The following is a 21470-nucleotide window of genomic DNA, read 5'->3' on the forward strand; positions in this document are numbered from 1 at the left end:
ATGGGAATGTCACTACAATTACAAAATGTGAGTCTTACAAATGGCTGCTTACTTAACTTAAGGTAACTTTAATATACAACAGTCTGAGGGTTTGTTCGGTATTTTCTCAGTAACTTGGGAAACTGTTAGGAAGACAGACTCAAGGAACTATGCATACTGTTGGGCCACACCAAATCATTGAAGTAGATGTTTATAGTTCACAAGGGTCCAGCTTTATTCAAGAGTGAATAAACACACAGACTTCACAGCTAGGTCCTACTTTACGCTAGAGTTCTAATGCCAGCTAAGCCAATTGCGCTTTTGCCGTCCAGCCGAAATACACCTCGGCATCCTAATAACATCATAAATAAGATCAGATCAGATCATCCCCCAGCGCTGGTGTCAAGACCCAGCTCATTAAATAGCCTCCCTCATAATTAACCTTTGACTGATGTGTAGAATTCCCACAGGCCAGAAGGCATGTGGTTCAGTATGAAAGCAATATCCTGTCCAGTGTACCGTGAATATTATTATTGCCACCCGTAACACCCCATCTTTCAAAATAGTAACAGTTCATCATCGTCTGTGCCCACACCGGCAGCATGATGGCAAGAACTCCAACCACAGGCTCGCGTCAGCTGTTCAAAGTGCTGGTAATGTTGTTGCTGCCTGGTGTGATGTGGTGTGGTGTGGTTTTGCCATGATGTGGGCCGCTTTACCATCAGGCCTGCTTAGGCAGAGCTCTAGTCTGGTAAGCGGCGGTGGTACAGCTGGTAGAAGAGTCCTGAGTAGACGGCGGGCAGCTCCTCCATGGTGAGGTCAACGTTGTGGAAGCCGTGCTGCAGACCGAGCAGGAGCAGCTTGGCCAGCCGGCTGGTGATTGGGGTGGTTTCGCTGGTCTGTGCCAGCTCCGTCAGGTCCAGCCACTCGCAGCGCAGGCACTCCTGCGTGCAGAAGTTGATGTCGTAGGTGACAGGGCTCAGGCGGCAGATGATGTACATGTCGGACATGCCGAACGCGCCCGGGTGGTTGTGCTGCTGCCGGATGCTCAGGAGGGAGCGGAACTCCGAGCGCACGCCCGTTTCCTCGAAAACTTCCCGCACTGCTGTGGCACCTTGCAGGTCAACACGGGGAAGAGATGGAGGATTGTACTTAGAAAATGAAGGGTTTCTTTGTAGGTTAAGGTTATTAGGCTACTCTACAGCATGTCTTGCTAGACTTGTGAATTGGAAAAAAGAGCATTCAAACCGTTGCACAGTTTAAGATCAGGGCTGCGTTTCCCAAAAACTCCAAGTGGCACTTAAGCCTAAGTAGTTCTTAAGTATGAGGTGCCCCATTAGCAATATATCAGAAATAGGTCTCACATCATCACAAAAGTTTAAACATACATGAGTTTACCTTGCACATGCACTTTCCGCAAGTATTTTATTTGTATATGCAAGAAAAATGTTTTCTGTAGGCCTACAAAATTAATGTTTGTATGAAATTATAGTAATGTGATGTATTGCCTAGGGGGCACCTCATACTTAATGGTACACTGTGTAAGATTTTTAGTTGTTTATTTCCAGAATTCATGGTAACCATTCACTAATGTTACCTTTCATACATGAAAAGGGCGATCTTCTCCATGGTCCGCCATTTTGAATTTCCAGAAATAGCCATTTTTAGCTGCAAAAATGACTGTACTTGGGTCATACTAGAAAATATTTGTTTATTACTTAGTAAAGTTTCATGAGAAGATCAAATTTGGCAATAGGCAGCTCAGTTTCAATGAGTAGCATAGTTGTAGTACCTTTTTTGACCATTTCCTGCACAGTGTACCTTTAAAGGGACACTGTGTGAGATTTTTAGTTGTTTATTTCCAGAATTCATGATGCCCATTCACTAATTCTACCTTTTTCATGAATACTTACCACCACCATCAAATTCTAAGTATTCATTATGACTGGGAAAATTGCACTTTTCATACATGAAAAGGGGGATCTTCTCCATGGTCCGCCATTTTGAATTTCCAAAAATAGCCATTTTCAGCTGCAAAAATGACTCTATTTGGACCATATTAGAAAATATTTGTTTATTACTTAGAAAACTTTCATGTAAAGATCACATTTGGCAATTGGCAGCCCAGTTTCAATGAGCAGCATAGTTGCAGTACCCTTTTTGACCATTTCCTGCACAGCGTCCCTTTAAGTATTATTTATACTTCAGTGAGATTTTAAATGTTTTTGGGAAACGCAGCCCAGAGGAATCTGATAAACTAAGTTAGTGAAAGGACTGCTGCCCTTCCCTTCACTACCATTATTGTACTGTTATTATTGTCCATTTCAAATGTATTACTCTATATAGTGTAAAGAGTTGTCTAATTTATAGATATGGTTGATTCATACATCTTTAAAACTGGTGAAAGTAGATTTAGAAGCGTTTTGGCTACACTATTTTACAGTTCCTCTTAAATGAGTTGGGTACAAGGTGTGTAACAGCATGCAACATGATGTACTTGCACTAACATGAAGTTGCTAGTTGATAGAGATTAGTAAAAGATATATGTAGTGTAAATACAGTAGGTACAAAAATAGGAATTGTAAAATGATGCTTTCAGCCCTAAAGATGGTTGCTTTTCCTACAAGGCAAGATATCTAACTGTGAGAAGAGGGTCGTCAAACTTAACAAAAAGCTGTTTTTGTTAAGCGTTGCTGACACCAACTTTCCATGTTGTCTCACTTGGAAGGATGCTGTTATCACTGCTATTTTCCTCCCACTAGTGGTTCCTCCCCCGCTAATGGTTTACTCCCACAAACGTTCAGAATTGAATAATTCCCAACATCTTTCTGTTTAGTCTACATTAATCATTTGAGTTGAATGTTTCACTGGGCCTCGAACAGGTACTGTAATTACAATGTAGTAGTATTTTATATTAATAAAAGACAAGTGTCATGCCTTTGCTTGTCATTATAACCTTATAAAAGCTTCTTACTAGACATATATTTCAGAAGTTATCTCAGAAAGCTGCTTTGGAATGATTGTAAATATTAACAAAAATAGATTGTTAACTGTTTTCTAATTTTAACATTTCAATACTTGAATGTATATTTTAAGAGTATTGTTTGGTAAAATTAAATGACATTTTATACAAAGTATGGTTAACAGGATTTGTTTATGTGAAGTGTTTATACCAAAATATAATGTGGAATTGACCTGCATATCATTATTACACCAAAGTAAGAAATGTAAAAGTGAAGTGAAGTGAAGTCCGGATGGCATTTTCAAGAAAATGACACCAGCTAAGATAGGAACATCAGAATAAACATTTCAAATATTCTGACACAAAACACATCTGATTGACGACAAGCGAAAGAAAAATTATTCTGATTTTTATAGCCAATATCCAGACTTCATAACCATGTTTAGACTCCTAAAAAGAAGGAAGAACTGTTCTGTTCAAAACCTATTTGCCATTTGTAACGGCAAAAAGATAATGCCCAGTGCGGTATGAGGAAGAAAGATACTTACCAATGTTTTCCCCTGGATCTGAAAGCCCCCCTGGAAACTTCCAAGCATTTTTTGTCTGAAACACATAACATCAGATTGTCAGAGAAACATTTGTGCCTGAAAACACGAACCATATGTCTTGAATCATGTTATTCCAAGCTTGTATTCTTCCTGTATCAGAGTGATAACACTTCAAATACCTGCATTTTTCATTTCTTTGTGGTTATGTTGTAAAGTCAATTAAATGAACTTAAGAATCTACTGAGTTCAATGTCATAATTAATTATTTGACTGATATTTATAAACAGAAATGCTGCTAGTTCTAAATTATAACATAGATTTTTACTTGTATAGTTTTGGAACTGAAACTATTTGAAAGTTACATGTATAAGTTGCTACTTTTGGATAACGTTTGGAAAGTATTAAATAAGCTTTATTTTATGAAATGCTATGCCATTCATGCTATTTTTTTTTACAAAACTATCCTTGTATCATGTTTCATCCTCATCAATATTAAAAGAACGCTATTTTTCTGAAATTTTCTGTATTATACATACAATAAAGCTTAATAATTGTCACATCTGTGTGGTGGCATTGTTTCTTACAGTAATACAGACTTTGACACTAAAAAAAGAAAAATAATCAAGGTTACACATAAAACCCATACTGAGTATGGGTTATGTACACAGACGTTTCACAAGGTTACGGCATGAACCAATGATTGGTGGTTTGAACACTGACATACTTCAAGAGACCTTCTGCAATTGGCTGAGAACACTGGAGCTCAGACCAAAGGTTTTACATTCAATCGTGCCTGCATGCTGCTTCGGGGCAGCAATCTGGAGAGTATTAGGGGGTGGCAGAGTGGCTGGAATGGTAGTGCTGGTGGGGGATGGGGGAAACAGAACATCCCCTTCCTTTTTACAGACACAAGGCCAGTGGAGCCGAACAGTATTACATTGTTTCACAGAAGAACAGAGATATTTGATTTAGTAAGAAATCACAATCACATTTGCTATTTTGATCCCAATTCCTACGTTGCATACCTGATTGTAACTGGTGTTGATGGTTTAAGATGCTAGTCAGACATGACTTTTCAACATTTGTGGAGATGGCCAAGAAAGATTAAAAAAAAAAAAAAGTTATCCTGCATTCAGATGTTTAACATGGAACCCTGTCAGGACTTGAGGTTGGGCTCAGCTCATAACTGTTTCACCCACAAAACAAAGTTTCCGCTCCCTTCTCACAGAGATAATAGGGAGCCAGGCTCGTCTCCTGAGGCCCTGCAGCCAAGAATGTAAAGCGGGAGCAGAGTTGTGCAGACAGCGGAGCTGACAGACGGCAACCGACCGGCAGGCACGTAGCCAAGCTGCGCGCATGGGGCCCTCTTCCAGTAAGTGATGACTGAGGAACTGGCGTCAGAAGGCGAAGAGGGGGGCGGGAGAGAGATAAACCCTCATTACCGTCCTCTGAAATAATAACAGCAGCAAGCGTGCGAACGGACGTATACAGCCTCTGTCATATCCATATGAGCTGCCATGCTATTGCAACGCACTACAGAAGCGCCTACCTAGTAGTCTGGGAAATCCCATGTTGCCTTGCATGATTGTGCCAATCTGAAAGACAGGATGGAGACCCTTTAGTGAAACCAGAGACTGGATAATACCTCCTACCTTTGCCGGAGTTTGGGAACCCAAACACAGAACGGGGAGGGAGAGCAAGGCATTATTACACAAATGAAAGCTCTTTCATCAAGCTTTAGATATTGGTCAGGGCATTGACCGTTATGGCAGGGGCCAGGGTTTGAATCTGGCATGAGGTCATATCCTGATCCTCCCCAATCACTTTTATCTTTCCCTCTCGCTTCCTGTCACCATCTCACACTGTTCAATCCCATATAGGCATAGAAGAATACATCTCACCTGCGATATAGGCTACCCCTCTTGGGGAGGTTTGGGATTAGGCCATGCCAACAGCCCATCTCGACAGAATTCAGCTTTTGAAAGTGAAGGTGAAAGTTAAAAAAGGATGGCTTTTCTAGTCTGTAAACAGAACTGGGAGCTGGAACTTGGCTAAGGAAAAAGAACAGAGGCCAAGAGACCCCTGTGGTTTACAGGAGTTGAGTGAGTGGAAAGATATCAGACATAGCTATCTCTGGACCACAGCAGGACTCTACAACATGGGGAAGATTTGCAGAAAAACTCAAAACTGTTAACCAAACCAATGCGTATGCATGAATAAAGTCTTTACTTAACGACACAACGTGTCATTAGTGTTGCAGATGCAACTGTAAACATTTTTTTATCTTGATGGACAATTTCCTCAAATCCTCAATTTCCTCCAAAACTATGAATGAAATCCCTGATTTGGATGAATATAATTTCACTCACACTCTCTCTCTCTCTCTCTCTCTCTCTCTCTCTGTCTCTCTCTCTCTCTCTCTCTCTCTCTCTCTCTCTCTCTCTCTCTCTCTCTCTCTCTCTCTCTCTCTCTCTCTCTCTCTCTCTCTCTCTCTCTCTCTCTCTCTCTCTCTCTCTCTCTCTCTCAGACCTACTGTATTTGTTCTAAGCAATGGAAAAAAATCAGCTAAAAACCTGATGTGAAAATGATGGTCTCTCTGCAACCATGCTATTATCAAGGGTCTCGTGAAATCAGTTTGTGAGGGTTGCAGTTGTGCAGCTAATGGAATTTAACTTGTGTTCGCCATTTCTCTGGACATAAGAGGAGGAGAAGGCTATGAACGATTTCTCCATGAATCAACAGACACTCCTCAATGGCCCTCTGAGTTCTTACAATGAAGATGAGCTTATGATTTGCCAACATGAATTAATTCCAAAAAGCCCAAAATTATGAACATGGGCCATTTCTCCAAATGTGTCTGTGTGCGTACGGCCAAAGTTCAGCATAGTGGTTGAATCAACCAATTGCACAACTGTAGAGCACCAAGTTCCTATTTAAATCGGATCCCAACCACATTTGAAGAAGTTAAACTTAAAGGTGCACTATGTAGGATGTTGAGTAGGTATTGCAACTATGCTGCTCATTGAAACTGAGCTGCCTATTGCGAAATTTTATCTTTTCATTAATATCTACAAAATAATGAACTAATATTTCATAGTATGACCAAAGAATAATAGGTGTTGCTACTAAAAATGTATATTTCTGGAAATTCAAAATGGCAGACATGGAGAAGATCCACTTCTTCATGTATGAAAAAATCAATATTCCAAGTCAAATTAAGTACAAACAAAGTACTTAGAATTTGAAGATGGTGGTAAGCATTCATGACAAAGGTAAGATTTGTGAATGGGCAGCATGAGTTCTGGAAAGAAACTGCTAAAAATACTGCTGAAAATATTACACAGAGCACCTTTGAACAAACACTGAAAGCACTGTGTTCTGCGTTCTAGACGGATGAACAAGTCATTAAAATAACCTTGTCATTGTTGTGGCTGACAGCCATGTAAAACCAAACTCTACCTTATTCTTGTCCTGCACAACTAAGACCTTCCCACTGGACTCATCCACAACAGCACCTGGAGGGGTGACAAAGAGAAGCAACAAGTCATGCAATGCAAACAACTTAACACAACTGCAAACATAGGTAGTGTAGGGAACACACACATCAAATCCTGTTAGCCTACAAGAACCATTGTGCTGAATCAGTCTCCCTGTTGGAGACACCAGTGGAACAGCTTACAGCGAAATTAAGTCTGAGACAGAAGAATAATTACCGGACTGGGAGGATTACTGGAGCTTTTTTTGGAAAGTACAAAAGCAACTCTTCAGCCGTACAATGTAAGACACAGTAAAATTAGTGAAACAGTCATAGTGAATGGGTCTGGATGACCAGCCTGGAGTTCCTGTGCCGTGTCTAGAAACTCAACCCGCCAAACGGCCATTTAAGCCTGTCAATACTCTAGTTGGCCTGGTGAACATCAGTGTCACTGTTCACATCCTCCTCCACCATGGAGGAAGGTGGGCGGCTGGGCTGACTCAACCATGCAGCAGCCGCTGTTGTGAAATATTTGCCGTCTCGCCTGGCAGGTCAGCTCGGACAAGGAGTAGACAAAAGTCTCTGGTAGTCTCCCCAACACCATATTTTTTTCTTGTTTTGTTTTTTTCCCCCCTGTAAGATGACTGATGAGTAATCACAGTGTTTTAGAGGGCCAGGTCTATTTCCTCCTCTCCATCTTTCAACAGCATAAAGACAGACACACATGGGCACGCAGGCACGCAGGCACGCAGGCAGGCAGGCAGGCAGACAGGCAGGCAGGCACGCAGGCACGCAGGCAGGCAGGCAGGCAGACAGGCAGGCAGGCAGGTGCACACACACACACACAGGCCTGCAACTGCTGGGTGATGTACTCTAAGCTCAGTGAGGTGCTATGAGCAGGACACAGAGGTCACAGGATGCTCTTCTGAGTTGAACACCCGGTAGCCCTAATGCCTGGCTCTTTAAGTCCCTCACATGGCCCCTCTGAGTGGAAATCGATGCCGTCATCCGTGCCACCGGGCATTTCGCTTACATGTTTTCAACCTGTCATTATGGCGGACCGTGCTGGGAAAAGACAGCCAATACCAATTCCCAATGCACCCTTTTGCCACCCTGATGACAGCAAGCAGATGCGGTCACCCTTCCTCCCGTGTATAACACAGCTACCCTCCTGTCCTGCTTCCGTTTAGACAGCGGCCACCCGACCACAGCTTCTGTTTGTCGTCGCACAGCTCATCCTTTGTGGCTTACTGGCGTGAGACAGAAGTTCAGTCAGGAAGGGACACAGAAAGGATTCGAGGGTCACCGAGAGGCGCTGTCCATGACAGCTGATGGCACACTCACAGTACGAGTCACACACATGCACGCACACACGAAGGGGAGAGCCTTTGGATGAACCTTGTGGCCTCTGGGGACTTTGGGGCAAGTCACTTTCGGAAGCCTGTGTAACTCCTCTCGTGTCACTGTCAAGAGCGCACAGCCAAGAACACTTGCAGAGTGGACCTCACCACCTGGAGCTCACAGAAACACACTGTACATGACAACTGACTGCAAATCACCAACACCTCAATTAATAAACTGAATACGTTTATGATGTGAATAGTATTAATCTCTTCAGGGAATTGCACAATGGGGAGTGGGGGTTTTGAGGATGAAGTCCTTCCCAGCAATGATTGCAGCACAGTCTGAGCAATAATATCATCCAAAAAAAACCCATTGCTCCACTCGCCTGTACTGTAGCTCACCATCTGGTGCGTCAATGGGAGAGGACTTAAATCAAGCCAGAGATGGGCAATGTTTAAACATTTTGGCAGTTTATGAAATAGAATCAGATCAGGTTTTCCACATCTAAGCTGCTCTGGTGAACCTCCCTTTTAGCTTGCACTAATATTATCTACTTTACTTGGAGATCATTATCATTGTCTGCCATCATCATGTTGCTTTGACACGCAGACACGCATGTTACAATTGTTAAGTGAAATGAATACACCAAAACTAGGCCAGCCAAAATAGAAAAAAAAACTCTGTACAGATTCTGGAAGCAATGTTTTGAAAAAAGCACACCTTTCGGAGAATACCTTTTGGCACGTGTAAAAAAAAAACCAGAGCCAACTTAAAAGCACTATAATATTGTCAGTTCAACGACTATAAAAAGATCACTTACTTAGTTTGCTTCTGTTGGTTCTACTGTACAGTAGCCTTCACAGAAATTATGACAAGACTTATCAAAGACCTAAACTGAACACACACAGTTCCAAATAGGTCTGCACTGTATTTGACAAAATATCCCAACAAATGCTGTGTAATTTTCTGTATGTTTTTTAAAGATGTTAATTAAAATTCCATCAAATTGATTGAGATGAGGCTCTACACTTGTTCAGGTGTTGGTGAGACGATGCTATTCATGTGGGAGGGTCACAACATCTTACCCCCTTTTGAAAGTGATTGCCATCAGATAAAACGTAGTGATGAGGACTGTGGTTGCCTACAGCTAAATTCAGCTCCAGGATCAACAACACTTGCAAGGCTCAGTCACAGTCCTGGGGGATTTGGCTGATGAAAATGTCCAATGTCCTTTTGTAAACACCATTAATATCACTTCATCTACTGTACACTACCTCTGATCCAACATATTTCAGTCAAGAGGCCATGTTATATACTCTTAGAATCCATGTTTGAACTGCTTCAATCAAGTAATTGCTTTGGCTGACCACTGGTGCAGTATAGACGGATGATAGACCAGTCTAGTCTTAAGCTGTAACAATTAAACAACATATTTTCCAGAGAGTAGGTGTGGTGTGGGTGGACTAGGACCACACCTGCAGTGCATATTGGAAAGTTACATGATGCCCCAGATGAACAATGTGAGGTAATCATTTTTCAGTGGTGATTGTTCTTCGGAAGAATGTGAGATCAAAACCAGAAGATTCTCTGGCCTTCTTACACCCTCCTGGACCGGATTTGGACATCCTGGGCAGATCCTCTTGAACAGACATGCTTCGACATGCCCCAGTCAGCTACAGTACTTCTCTCAGGAAGATGTGTGGTGGGTTTTGGAGAGAGAGAAAAAAGGCCGTACTGTATCCTCCGTACTGTGCCCTCTGCTGGCTACACTTTGGAGGTGCAGATGTGTAGGAGGACAGTGTCCAGAGCCAATCATCTTTCCCAAAGTTTCTTACACCCATTCAATTCAAGCAAAGTACACTCGCCTCCAAAAGAGTTGTCGCCTATACATCTGTTTGGAATAACAGCTAATAACCTGACTTTCAATTAATCACTTGGCTTCAGAAGTCACTCATATGAAAGCTACAACCCTCCCGAATGAAAATGTATGAACAAAAATAAATGTCATGCACCAACGAAAGATTGACCCTTTATTGAACACAGACAGGGCAGATTTTCACAAGACAAAAGTTTTGTCGCCTATCGAACATAATGTGAAAATGAGCAGATAAGTCACTTCAAAACACTTCAAATATGCAGATTGGGTGTCATACTTAATCACTGAATCACTCTCACCTCTCCAGAAAATCAACTTTGGCCTTAGGTGTATGTTTAGGGTCATTGTAATCATGGAAAGCAACACAATGAAAATCAATGGAATTCAATGAGAGATGGTGACATATTCGCTATTCGTAGAGCAATACATGTTTAACTTCATGATGTAATCAATGATAAAAGCCCTCAAACACCTGCAGCATGCATGCAGCTCCTCATAAGAGCTGTATCTGTACATTTATACTTAGCATACACACTCTGTCCACTGATACCCTGTCGTTTGTGGACGAATAATCTTTTGGGAAAATTAGATTAGACGTCTTTATTGCAACTCGTTCACATTTCACATTTTGCGGAAATTATTTATGCAATTTATAATCACACTGGGGTGAATTGACGTATTTTGGCATTCTGGGACAGGAAGTCAGTATAGGTCTTCATGCATGTTACAGGTCAGGTCTTAAACCTGCCATGGAGGATAATAATATAATAGGCATCTGTATCCCTCTTTATGCAGCCCCTGAGGGTTTTCACAAACAGTTACAAATTACCTGGATGTCCTAAAAAAGCTTGGCAGACTGGATGTGATATTTTTCAGTGGAAGTTGGCAGGTTATGGTTTGGTGAGAAATGATTCTGCCTGAGGCACACCGACTCTTGTCATGACTCATAAGCACAGCAAGGCCAGCACATGTTCAGAGAAGTTCAGTGGTGGGTCAACGGTGCACACATGGGAGTGTGCGTGGGTGAAATGGAAACGTGCACAGGAATAGCAAAGGAACACTCAGCACTCCCTTACACGCATAACTGTACATGCAAAAAGACAAGCAGCACAGTGTTTCCTGCAGAACATTGGTCAAGTCAAGGAGTAAACTGGGATGGGAGACATTTGAGTATTGGAAAGAGTAGAAGTCCACTCAATTCCTCTTCAGGCATGTCTGATGAAGACCCTATTAGGTCGAAACGTTGTATGACCTGAATACATTATCAAAGCGGAGCTTCTATGTGCGGACTTCTATTCTCGTCAAATAGTCTCAAACATCCGTCTCAAAAAGTTTGGGTGCAGGAATAGCAAAATCACATGAAAACGTTAAGTCTGCGACACCAAGGTCCCGTTTCTCTTATCTTAATGTAACGTTTCAGGCAGCATGCCCTTCATCAGACATTACAAACACATAAAAAAACTGTTTAAATGCCCATGATCCCATAGGTGGTTCAACCCCCACCCAGGTGATCCCCACTGATGTCAATCACCTAGATAAAGTCACTTGTGCAGCATAAACCCATTAAGGATGTGCAATATTTACAATATATACAATGACGGACTTCTACTCTTTCCACTATCCGATACACCTTTGTCCTACACCTGGCCTCAGAGAGGTGGGATGTGCATACTCTAACTCTTATTATGAAGACATGTGAGTATTGTCATTGGGAAGCCTGTGCTGCATTTCATATAAAATGATACAAACCCGCCTAAAATAAAATAAAAAGCTGTTAAAGCGATTTGTAAAGCAACTTAAGAAATAAAAATGTTTACAATACATTGTTATCCTTCAGGTGATCTAGTCAAGGTGGGTGGTTTGATTTCCTGATTTCACCAGTGGAATATATAAGTCAAGAAACGTGTATCTACAGTATATTGGATATTACGCTGTGTTTAGCCTACCTGCAACTCCGATTTGGTGGGTGGCAAAGCCAGGCAGACGGCTCTCCCCCTCTCCCATCCACAGGCACAGCACGGCCTGGTCCTGCCTGGCGTGGTGGAAGGTGAACCCATGTGTGGCTGCCACTGCCGCCAGCCCACTGAGGGAGATGGGAACGTGGAGCCAGACAGCAATCTTGCCTTCTTGCCTCCATGACGCCAGAGAATCTGTTCATAAACAAGTGACTAATTAAACGTTGACAGCTGGCATAAAGCATTTCAGGGGTTTCTATATGCTACACATTGTAGGCCTACAGGCCCATCAACCTTTTCTATGCTGGTTCATTATAGGGCATGTGACAGTGCAGGTGTGCATTGGTTACAGTGGTTTGTAGCCTGTTAGTGGCCTAAGCACACACTTCAAGACAGGTAAACATTATAACATGATTATACAGCTTATGTTAATGTTATACTAACACTGCCTTCCAGAATTACTTAGGAGGGACAGCAAAGTTCCCTAGGGTACGAAGTTTGAAGGCAAAGTAATAACCTATACTATCAATCATTCATGAGACCACCACATGAGAGCAAACTGTCAAGGGACCTCTCAGGTCTACAAATGCTTTTGCCAGACTCTGAGTTTTTGTAAGGAATTAGGCCTAATTGTGTGGTCAAATCCTGAATGCATCACCTTCTGCTATTATACCTATTATGAAGAAGATACAGTACAGTAGGGCTATCAGAACTTAGAATTACCGGCAGAAATAGGCCAGTTTACTTCTCAGTCAGGACATGGAGTTCTGTATTCTCTCTAATAGAAAATCTTAACACATTAAAACACGAGTGAATGTCCTTCAATGCAGAAACTACATACACGTACCTTTCAGAATGGTATTAAAAGAATGTTCACTGATGTCAGGTGGAAAGTCACGAACAGTCACACCTCCGAACCGGTCCACTTTCCCTGCCAAAACAGAACTCGCCGGGTGCCCTTTCTGAAGTTGGAACTGCTTACCAAAACACGAGAAGGGGCGCAATGCCCTCTGTGACAATCCGCAAGATACATATTTTACATTTTGTTTAGAGATAATCCTGGCAAAGGCGGGTACCAAGTGGCTACAAAGCCGTACCATATTACGATATTTCTGTATCAGGTTTGGGGCTATATTTTATAACCACCCTTGCTGTTTGGCTTGCATAAATGCCAGGTCCAGAAATTGTATAAATACCGTAATGTATAGTTCTGTAGGTTCTGTCAACGAGTCCCGCTGGTTAATCCTAGAGGCTGATTTTCCAAGGTGTCAAACTTCTTCCTATTACGGTAAAGAGGGCGGGAATGCACTTTCACCTTTCAGAACAGGAAGTTTACGTTCTGAGCGGCATGGTGCTTGCCTGTGAATGAACCAACTCATGTTACTTTTACCTCCGTGCTTTCATTTAGAAAATGTCATCTAAAAAAAATAAAAGTAAAAGCAAAAAGGCGAGTGAGGGAGACAACTCAAGCCTGAAAAGTGGGGAAGAAGGAGATAGCTCTGGAATCGGAGGGCAACATAACGGAGCTCTAAGTGCAATAGACTACATTGAGAAAGGTAGGCATGAAGCATTTATTGTAACAAGTTGCATTTTAAAAAAAACATTTTACTTTGAAATGTTGAAAGCAGTGTTTCCTTTGAAATTGTGCGAATATTGCCGAAACGACAATGCGTTGTTTTGACATTTATGGAGTGATGGGCTACCCTGTGCAAACTATTGTGATGAAGAGTGAGTGCATGGTTCTATTCCACTTCCTCAGCTGGCTTGTTCTGATGTCAGCATGTGTCTATTAATTGCATATGGTCACCCACAACCACAAGCCCCAGCAATGGTTCTTTATCTGATAGTTATACTCCTACCATGCACTCATTCTTCATTTTGACACAGGTTAATTACTAACCTCTGTTAATTAATAACCTAATTATTAGGTGCAAGGAAGCACAGAGAAATTCCAAACAAACCCTTGCTAAAGTCTTCCACTTTCTCTGCTGGCTTCTTCTGATGTGAGCATGTGTCTGATAATTGCATGTGGTCATCCACAAGCCCCAGCAATAGTTTTCTGGGGATTTCTCTGTGTGCTTCCTTGCACTTAATTAACAGACTTAGAACTAGGACCACTTGACTATCTACTGGTTGGCAGCCTACTGGCCTGGTCATTAGTGGTGTGTGACCAAGAACACACCCACTTTTGGCGGCTAACCGCAGAGATACACCAGCGGCGACGCGACTCAAGCGACAGAGTGTAGCAGCAAGCGATACGAGAGATTGAGGAGACTAGAGTATGTCCGTACAGGCAGAAGGCAAAGCATTCAAGCATTCCCATTGGCTGTGGTCACTGACCTCTATACAGTCATTGGCTGTCGCGGCTTGTCGCCGAACCGCGTCATAGAAAGTTGAAAAGATAGTCTCCAGAATCGCTTTTGTCTCTCGACTCAATACAAAGTCAATTACTTCCGTCGCTCGACTCGCTCAGATCGCCGCTGGTGTATCTCTGCGGTAATAGGTGCATTCGATTTTGTGCATCCTCTGCATGCACATGCACACAGCAGTGCATTCTGGATGAAAATAGCCTTATAACCTATTGAATTTATTGCAACATCTGCATGCGCATGCAGGCAGCAATGCATTCTGGATGAAAATGTTGCATGATGGCTAGAAATCGTGTCCGACTTGCCAAATTTAATGTCAAGTTTCATGTCATGTTGCGACGACTAGGTGACAACTATTGCAGGATCAATGCAATCGCAGACATACCTTGCAACTCCCGCAGTTGCATATCCCTATTGATGCTCATCTGCAAATGGCCTCCGCGGGGATGCACCCCTGAACTGGTTGGCCAAAAGTTCACTCACCTGTGTAGGCATGTTGTCCCACACCCCTATAAAAGTTTGCACTGCACCGCACTTCAGCTCCTCCTCCCCACCCTGTCCCCCCACACCTGTCACCTCACATGTGGTGTGTTAGTAAATCAAACTGGTGCGAGCTCCTAGTGCATTTAAAGTGGACCACAAATTTCCATGAGACAGTGTTTAAGACCACCCACGCCGTGATGACAAGTTCTCCCTGATGTGTTTTGCAACATCGATTGACACATGTGTTGGTCCTGACAGCACCTGTTGTGTTGGTAATCCAGGTGGGCCATATGAATCAGTCGGTGTGGTCGGGACCATGTGTCGATCGATGTTTCAAAATACAGAAGTGAGCACTTGTCATCGCGACGTGGGTGGTATTAAACACAGCAGAGTTTGGGCTGGCAAAGACAGGGTATTTATCTGGTGGTCCTCATCCATCTGATTGACCAAGGGTCGGTGCTGGGGCCATTCTATTTGCCATGTACATTACTTCACTGGGCCATGTTGTCCGCTCACAAACTGAGTCTCAATATTTATTTGTTAAATACCACCATGTCCACAAGCAGACGTGTTTCGGCTCTTAAGCCATTCATCAGTGCGTGATACCAAGTGCAGCATCACACTTGTGGACATGGTGGTAAAATAAATAGTGAGACTCAGTTTGTGAGTGCGGATTTTCTCCTCTTTAAGTTTGCGGGGTTGTTTTCGTGTACCCAAAGTTATTTATTTTACTCCAGAAGTTGAGTGTGCCCTTTGCAACCCATGTTATTCGCTGCCACTGCTTCTCATACCACTGCTATGCTGATGACATACAGCTATACCTTTCATTAGAGCCAGAGGATTCCACAGTCTCTGCGTGCATCTCCGCTTGCCTCTCCAAACTATTCACATGGATGAAGTAGGACTGGGCGGTATGGCCAAAAATGTATACCTCGGTATAATTTTAGCCACTGTATATCACGGTATATATCACAGTATTGTACATTTGTGTAAAATTGAAGCATTCCATTGCAAAATGACGAAAACACCCTTTTTAACGTTTGCATTTGATTTTTTTAAAAATTTGCATTTTTGGAAATGACAGTTCAGATGAAGGAACATCACCTAAAGCTAAACCTTGCTAACTGAACTCCTGGTGATCCCAGACAAGGATTTATGCGGCCACAATAGCAATCTCACTATGGGCTCAGCCACTGTCGCCCCACAAAAAGTTAGCTGGGTTTCATGATTGATGACCATCTATCGTTCTCTGAAGGCATAGCCGTGGTTGTCCGGTCATGTTGCTTCTCTCTGTATACGAAAGATCAGACCGTACCTGCCCCAATATGCCACTCAATTTCTTGTACAGGCCATGGTGGTCTCTCGCCCTAACTACTGCAACTCCCTCTTGACTGGCTTTTCAGCTTGCGCACCCTTGTAAATGGTCCAGAAAGTGGCTGCGCGGTGCACATCTTGTGTTCATCCAACCCAAAAGGGCACATGTCACGCCACTTCTTGTCAACCTGCATTGGCAACCTGTGTGTCCACTCAAATGAAACAAAAAATCCTGACCCTTGTCTACAAAGCTACAGCAGGTTCTTCTCCTGCTTACCTGAAGGCTATGCCAAAGCCCTATGTTCGTTCCAGGATGTTGCGTTCCTCCTTTACCAAACGTTCAGCCTTGCCCTCTACTCACACAAGGCAATCGCAGTCCAAATGGTTTTCTGTCATTGTCCCTCAATGGTGGAATAAGACACCACTTTCCACAAGAGCAGGGTTATCCCTCTCAACCTTCAAGAAGCGTGTCTGAAGACTCTCTATTGAGACTCTTCTGAGAGAGCTTCCCTGTGTAAAAAATGACCTATACTCATCTCTAATCCTCGGTCCTCCACTGTTTATATATAATGCTCTCTATTTCTTCTTACGTGTATACTGCTGTACCTTTTATTGATCTCACACACTATACTTGCTTGAATGTACTTTTTATAAGTCACTTTGATTAAAAGTGCTAAATGTAACGTAATGTAAAGTAATGACTGTCCATCAAATTGAAAAGTTTTTCTTTTACTCATATCATTTGTTGTGTGTGTGTTGTAGCAGATGAAAAGGTTCCCAAAAGATATAGATGTCTTCTTGCGCAACTGAGTCTCAACACAATGAAATCATGTGGTGCCTGCATCGGAAGACCAGTCCTTCTCTCTACCACTACAGGACAACAGGAGGTAAGGGTCAGTCAGTGGGACGTCCCATTGTCATTGGAACACTCACAACAAAAATAGAATTAGCTTCACCTGTGCAAGGGGTAACCCAACAGGGATCAGTGCAGCGGGACAGTACCAGGGTACCTTGGTCCCGGAGGAAGATGAGAGAGAGTGCTAATCACTCTCTCCACCCTCCTGTGGTGCCAGGAATCGAGCAGACCACCCTCGGGCTAACCAAGCGGGCCCATGACTGCCCTGTATTTTAGAAGACACGAGAGTAAAGGTCCATAGCAAGTACCAAATCTCTTGTTTTCTTAAAGGTCAAAGACCTGAATATTAAATTGCACTTAAACTTCAATCTATTTTTTTGCTTCACGTTTCTCTCTGGCCCGCTATAATTAAATTGAATGGTGTAGCGTCACCATTTTATAGCTGGAGAAATGCCTAAAATCACTGTAATCAGATACAGTTCAATAACTGCCATAACAGAAGTAACAGAACAGCCATTCATTGTGGTTTTCAGTGACTGACCCCCTCATTATTTAGTTTCGGTGCTGTACATTTTCCCCGTGACATTTTCCCAACAAATTTCTTAGTCACTCCAATGTCCAGTCTGCGCATAACCTTCAACTTTTGCAAAGAAAAATAAAGTGTGTTTGTGTTGTGGTTCAGGTGTGCTTGGCTTGGCCAGTAGGAGCGTTTCCCTCAAGGAAGGTGGGCCTCACGAGAAGCACTCAGGCCAGCCTGGGAGTCAAATCCGGGGATGGGGTTTTCGTCCATCCAGTGACGGGGCCCATTCTGCAGGCTGAGGAGATTGAACTGTCCCTCTGGTAAGAGAAATTATGTATTTCACAGCTAGTAAAGGTGGTTCATTCGCTTACATCAATTATAATAATTATAATTGAAAGTTTGTAACTGACTTACAATTTACAGTATGTTGACCTATATATACAGTTGAGGACGATATTATTAGCCCCCCTCCTGAAATTAGACATATCTCTTCATTGATCATTGACAATGATCATTATTAATAAATGTATGTTATTCTGGAAACGAATACACCTGGAGATAGTAACCAATAAAGATAAATTTGGACTTTTCCCATTTTCACAAATGAGATTTAAACAAAAAACGTGTAAAAATGGTCAAGGACAAAATTATTAGCCCCCTTTATCATAATAGTGCAATACAGTGCCATTTATGAACAAACAAATTACGACCAGGCACTTTGATTAGTTGTTAACAAATGTTGGCACTTGTCCTAACAAAACAGGGTATTTTGGCCCATATTTTTCATTGCAAATAGTTAAGCTGGTCCCAAATTTGCATGGATGTTGAGGATGGACATTCAATTTCAGCAGGGCGTTGAACCGTTCAAGGAACGAAAACGAAAACCGGGACTTTTTGTATTTTATCAGGGAATCAGAAACGAACCGGAAACGTTAAAAAAAAAAAAAACGTTAAAAAAAAAAAATTTTAAATTTATACTTAAATTTAAAAAAAAAAAAAATATTAATTATAAATAAAAAATATAAAAAATTNTTATAAAAAAAAAAAAATAAAAAATTAATTAAAAAAATTATTAAAATAAAAACTTTAATAAAAAATATTTTAATTAAAATAAAAAAAAACTTTATAAAAAAGTTAATTTTAAAAATATAATAAATCTTAATAAATTTAAAAAATTAAAATTAAAAAAAAAAAAATAAATAAAAAGATTCTTTAAAAGGGGGGGGGTAAAATTTAAATTATTTTTTTTTGTTCTGGAACAGGAACACTTATTTAAAAGTAATGGTAACCGGTTAATACGTTCCTGCAAAACAAAAAAAAAAGTATTATTTTCCTGCGCAAGTCTTTTACCATGACGCTGAGGTCACGTCCTGGTGACATCGGACATTCACTGACTGAATGGGAAGAGCTGTGGGACTACAAAGTCACCAATCCAATCTTAAATATGAGAAACCCATTGTCATACAAAGCAGAGTTTCCATTGCATCATTGCTAAGCACAATTGCAGAGAAGCCGCGTTTAAAGCGCACCAAAAATGTCAACAACGTTATAGGGCATCCATGGCCGCTTTAAATATGCACATACTCCACAATGTCCATCATAGCCTCCCCGTGACCCAAGTCACGCGGAGCGTGCATTTTTCATCATTGAGGTTATTCTCCGCTTCTTCCGCTTAGGACGTCCCCTAAATGACCAAAATCTGAGGATATTCTTTCATCTCTTGAATAAACAGTTGAGAATTAGGCTGCTCATTTGCACTTCCGTCTTTCTGTTAATTAACATCAGTTAGGCCCCTATGGGTGTAATCAGCTGACGGAACGAAATTAACCGTTCCGGGAACAGTATTTTTCCTGTTCTAACCGGATTCGGGAACTCTCTCTCTCTCAACCCTTATTGGTGGAACGCATAACCGGAAACGTTATAATTCCGTTTCTGTTCGGAACGGAACGTTTGGAAAAAAATTATGGTTCAAAGCCCTGTTTTCAGCACTCTTCAAATACTATCTAAAGAATTGATGTCTGAACCACTCCATGACCATGGTTTTAGTATCCTTGAAGAACATTTGAACTAATTTGGGTGCAAGTTTTGGGTATTAATCTATTGCAATGATCCAGTGAAGAACTTAGCTCCCTCTATGAGCATTTTTTTGCAAGGTCCACTTCCACATTCTATCATAATTTTCAGTTTTTATGGTGCCGTACACCCAAACAAATTTCCTGTGCCTGAGGCTGGCCACAAGAATGATTCATCCCCACCATGTTTAATTGTGGAAACCATCTTATAACGATTCAAGGCCAACTCCTTTCTTCACCTGACAGAAGCAAAATCCATCCATCAAAGCACGTGCAATTGAATCTCATCAGATGAAAGCCAGAGACCGTACAAAACTCATTTTTGACTCAAATGTTCAACAGGCAAAGCTCAATAACACTCTGATATGCACTTCCCTTTAGTAAAGGGTTTCTTCAGTGATGATGGTCCCCCTAGAGCCCAATATGATGACAAGCCCTAACAAGCGTCTTTCTTGGGGGAAAAACCTCAGGTTAGGCCAGGGTCAATACAATCATCTAGGCAGGATTACAATGCTTCTTTGGTCTAATGAGGCTAAGCAGTTCCACCGTTACACATAGGGTGAGGCATCAAGTTAGTCTGTATATTCAGCCTCAGGACACCCCAGGGAGTCCTGGGTCCTGAATCTGGATTGCTGGGTCTTATTCAACAAAATTGTAACCCAAAGCATACACTTAGATTAGTCAGAGTTCTCAATGGACACTAAAACCATGATATTGGAATCACCCGCTCAAATAAGTCCAGTCCTCAATCCCACTGAGAGTCTATGGTTAATGTCTATGCTCAGCATCCATGCGATTTGGACCAGCTAGAACACTTTGCAGTGAAGAAATGGGCCAAAATCCCTAGTGGGGCATGTGCCAAACTAGGTGGCAACTTATCAGAGCCTGTTGTCAGTTTTGGTTCATAAATGGCGCCATATTGACTATTAATGATCAGGGGGCTAATAATTTTGTCCTCGTCATTTTTGCCCTTTTTTGTTTAAACTCATCGTAACAATAGAAAAATCCAAATTCAACTCATTGAACATTATCTCCATCAGTGTATTTATTTCCAGAATAACAGAAACGGTTAATAATGGTCATTCTTACTGAGAAATCAAGAGAAATTTCAGGAGGGGGGCCAATAATATCGTCCTCAACTGTATATATATGTTGACTTATAATTGACAGCTATAGACACTGTTAACGGCTTATAATTGGCAGCCAGACACAGTAATTGTGTTTTATGCGTGTGTGTATATTTATGAATACCAAACTAACTTATTAACTAACTTAGCCTCTAGCCTGTACTCCAAAAGCCCCAAGCTACTTGACTATCGAGCTGCTGGTTGGCTCTTGCTAACTTCTGGGCCATTAGTGACGAGTCACCAAGAACACTCCCACTAATCAGTGCTATTTGCCTCGGTCATGATGGAGCAGTGCTGTCAGGCAGCATGTTTGCTAGGCAGCAAGCATGCCCACTGTGTCCTGCATGAAGAATCCTAGTTAGAAGTTCTGTCCACGACGCAGCATATGGGAGTGAGCTCTGCACCACAGTCATGTCACAGTCATGTCATCGTGGGAACAACATTTTTGCTAAGCAGTCGCACAGTCACATCAGAGCAACTGCTCTGGCATGGGACCTCCTCCATGCTGTGAGATATCTGCCGTGATTGGTGTTCATCTATCTGACGTGAATTGCGGGTGTAGTCCACATGCTTGTGAGGCAGTCCACTCG

General features: G+C 41.9%; 2 protein-coding genes across 3 annotated transcripts in view; one reads left to right on the plus strand and one right to left on the minus strand.

Annotated features, from left to right (window-relative positions):
* Positions 1 to 189: 189 nt before the first annotated feature.
* Positions 190 to 13322, minus strand: nudt6 (nudix (nucleoside diphosphate linked moiety X)-type motif 6). The gene is made up of 5 exons (XM_063190270.1): positions 12987 to 13322; positions 12131 to 12334; positions 6949 to 7004; positions 3490 to 3544; positions 190 to 1093 (listed from the first exon to the last, which is right to left on the minus strand). Exons 1-5 carry the CDS (start codon positions 13237 to 13239, stop codon positions 723 to 725), a joined length of 939 nt encoding a protein of 312 aa, XP_063046340.1. The 5' UTR covers positions 13240 to 13322; the 3' UTR covers positions 190 to 722.
* A 153-nt stretch (positions 13323 to 13475) lies between these two features.
* afg2a (AFG2 AAA ATPase homolog A) overlaps positions 13476 to 21470 on the plus strand; it is a 170972-nt gene continuing 162977 nt past the window's right edge. Inside the window, exons 1-3 of one of the 2 annotated variants that reach the window (XM_063190221.1) lie at positions 13476 to 13695; positions 17068 to 17192; positions 17844 to 18001. In XM_063190221.1, coding sequence (XP_063046291.1) covers positions 13551 to 13695; positions 17068 to 17192; positions 17844 to 18001 — 428 coding nt within the window. In that variant the 5' untranslated portion in view covers positions 13476 to 13550. The remainder of the gene's footprint in view (positions 13696 to 17067; positions 17193 to 17843; positions 18002 to 21470) is intronic. The other variant, XM_063190222.1, reaches the window with a different exon arrangement.

Source organism: Engraulis encrasicolus, chromosome 23 (genome assembly GCF_034702125.1).
Source record: "Engraulis encrasicolus isolate BLACKSEA-1 chromosome 23, IST_EnEncr_1.0, whole genome shotgun sequence".
Taxonomy (NCBI): Eukaryota; Metazoa; Chordata; class Actinopteri; order Clupeiformes; family Engraulidae; genus Engraulis; species Engraulis encrasicolus.

Coding starts and splice junctions, on each gene's coding strand:
- nudt6 (XM_063190270.1), bottom strand. CDS start 13,239: ATGGTACGGCTTTGTAGCCACTTGGTACCCGCCTTTGCCAGGATTATC. Junction 3,545..6,948: donor TTGTGCAGGACAAGAATAAG/GTAGAGTTTGGT, acceptor TATGTGTTTCAG/ACAAAAAATGCTTGGAAGTT. Junction 1,094..3,489: donor AGATCCAGGGGAAAACATTG/GTAAGTATCTTT, acceptor TTGACCTGCAAG/GTGCCACAGCAGTGCGGGAA.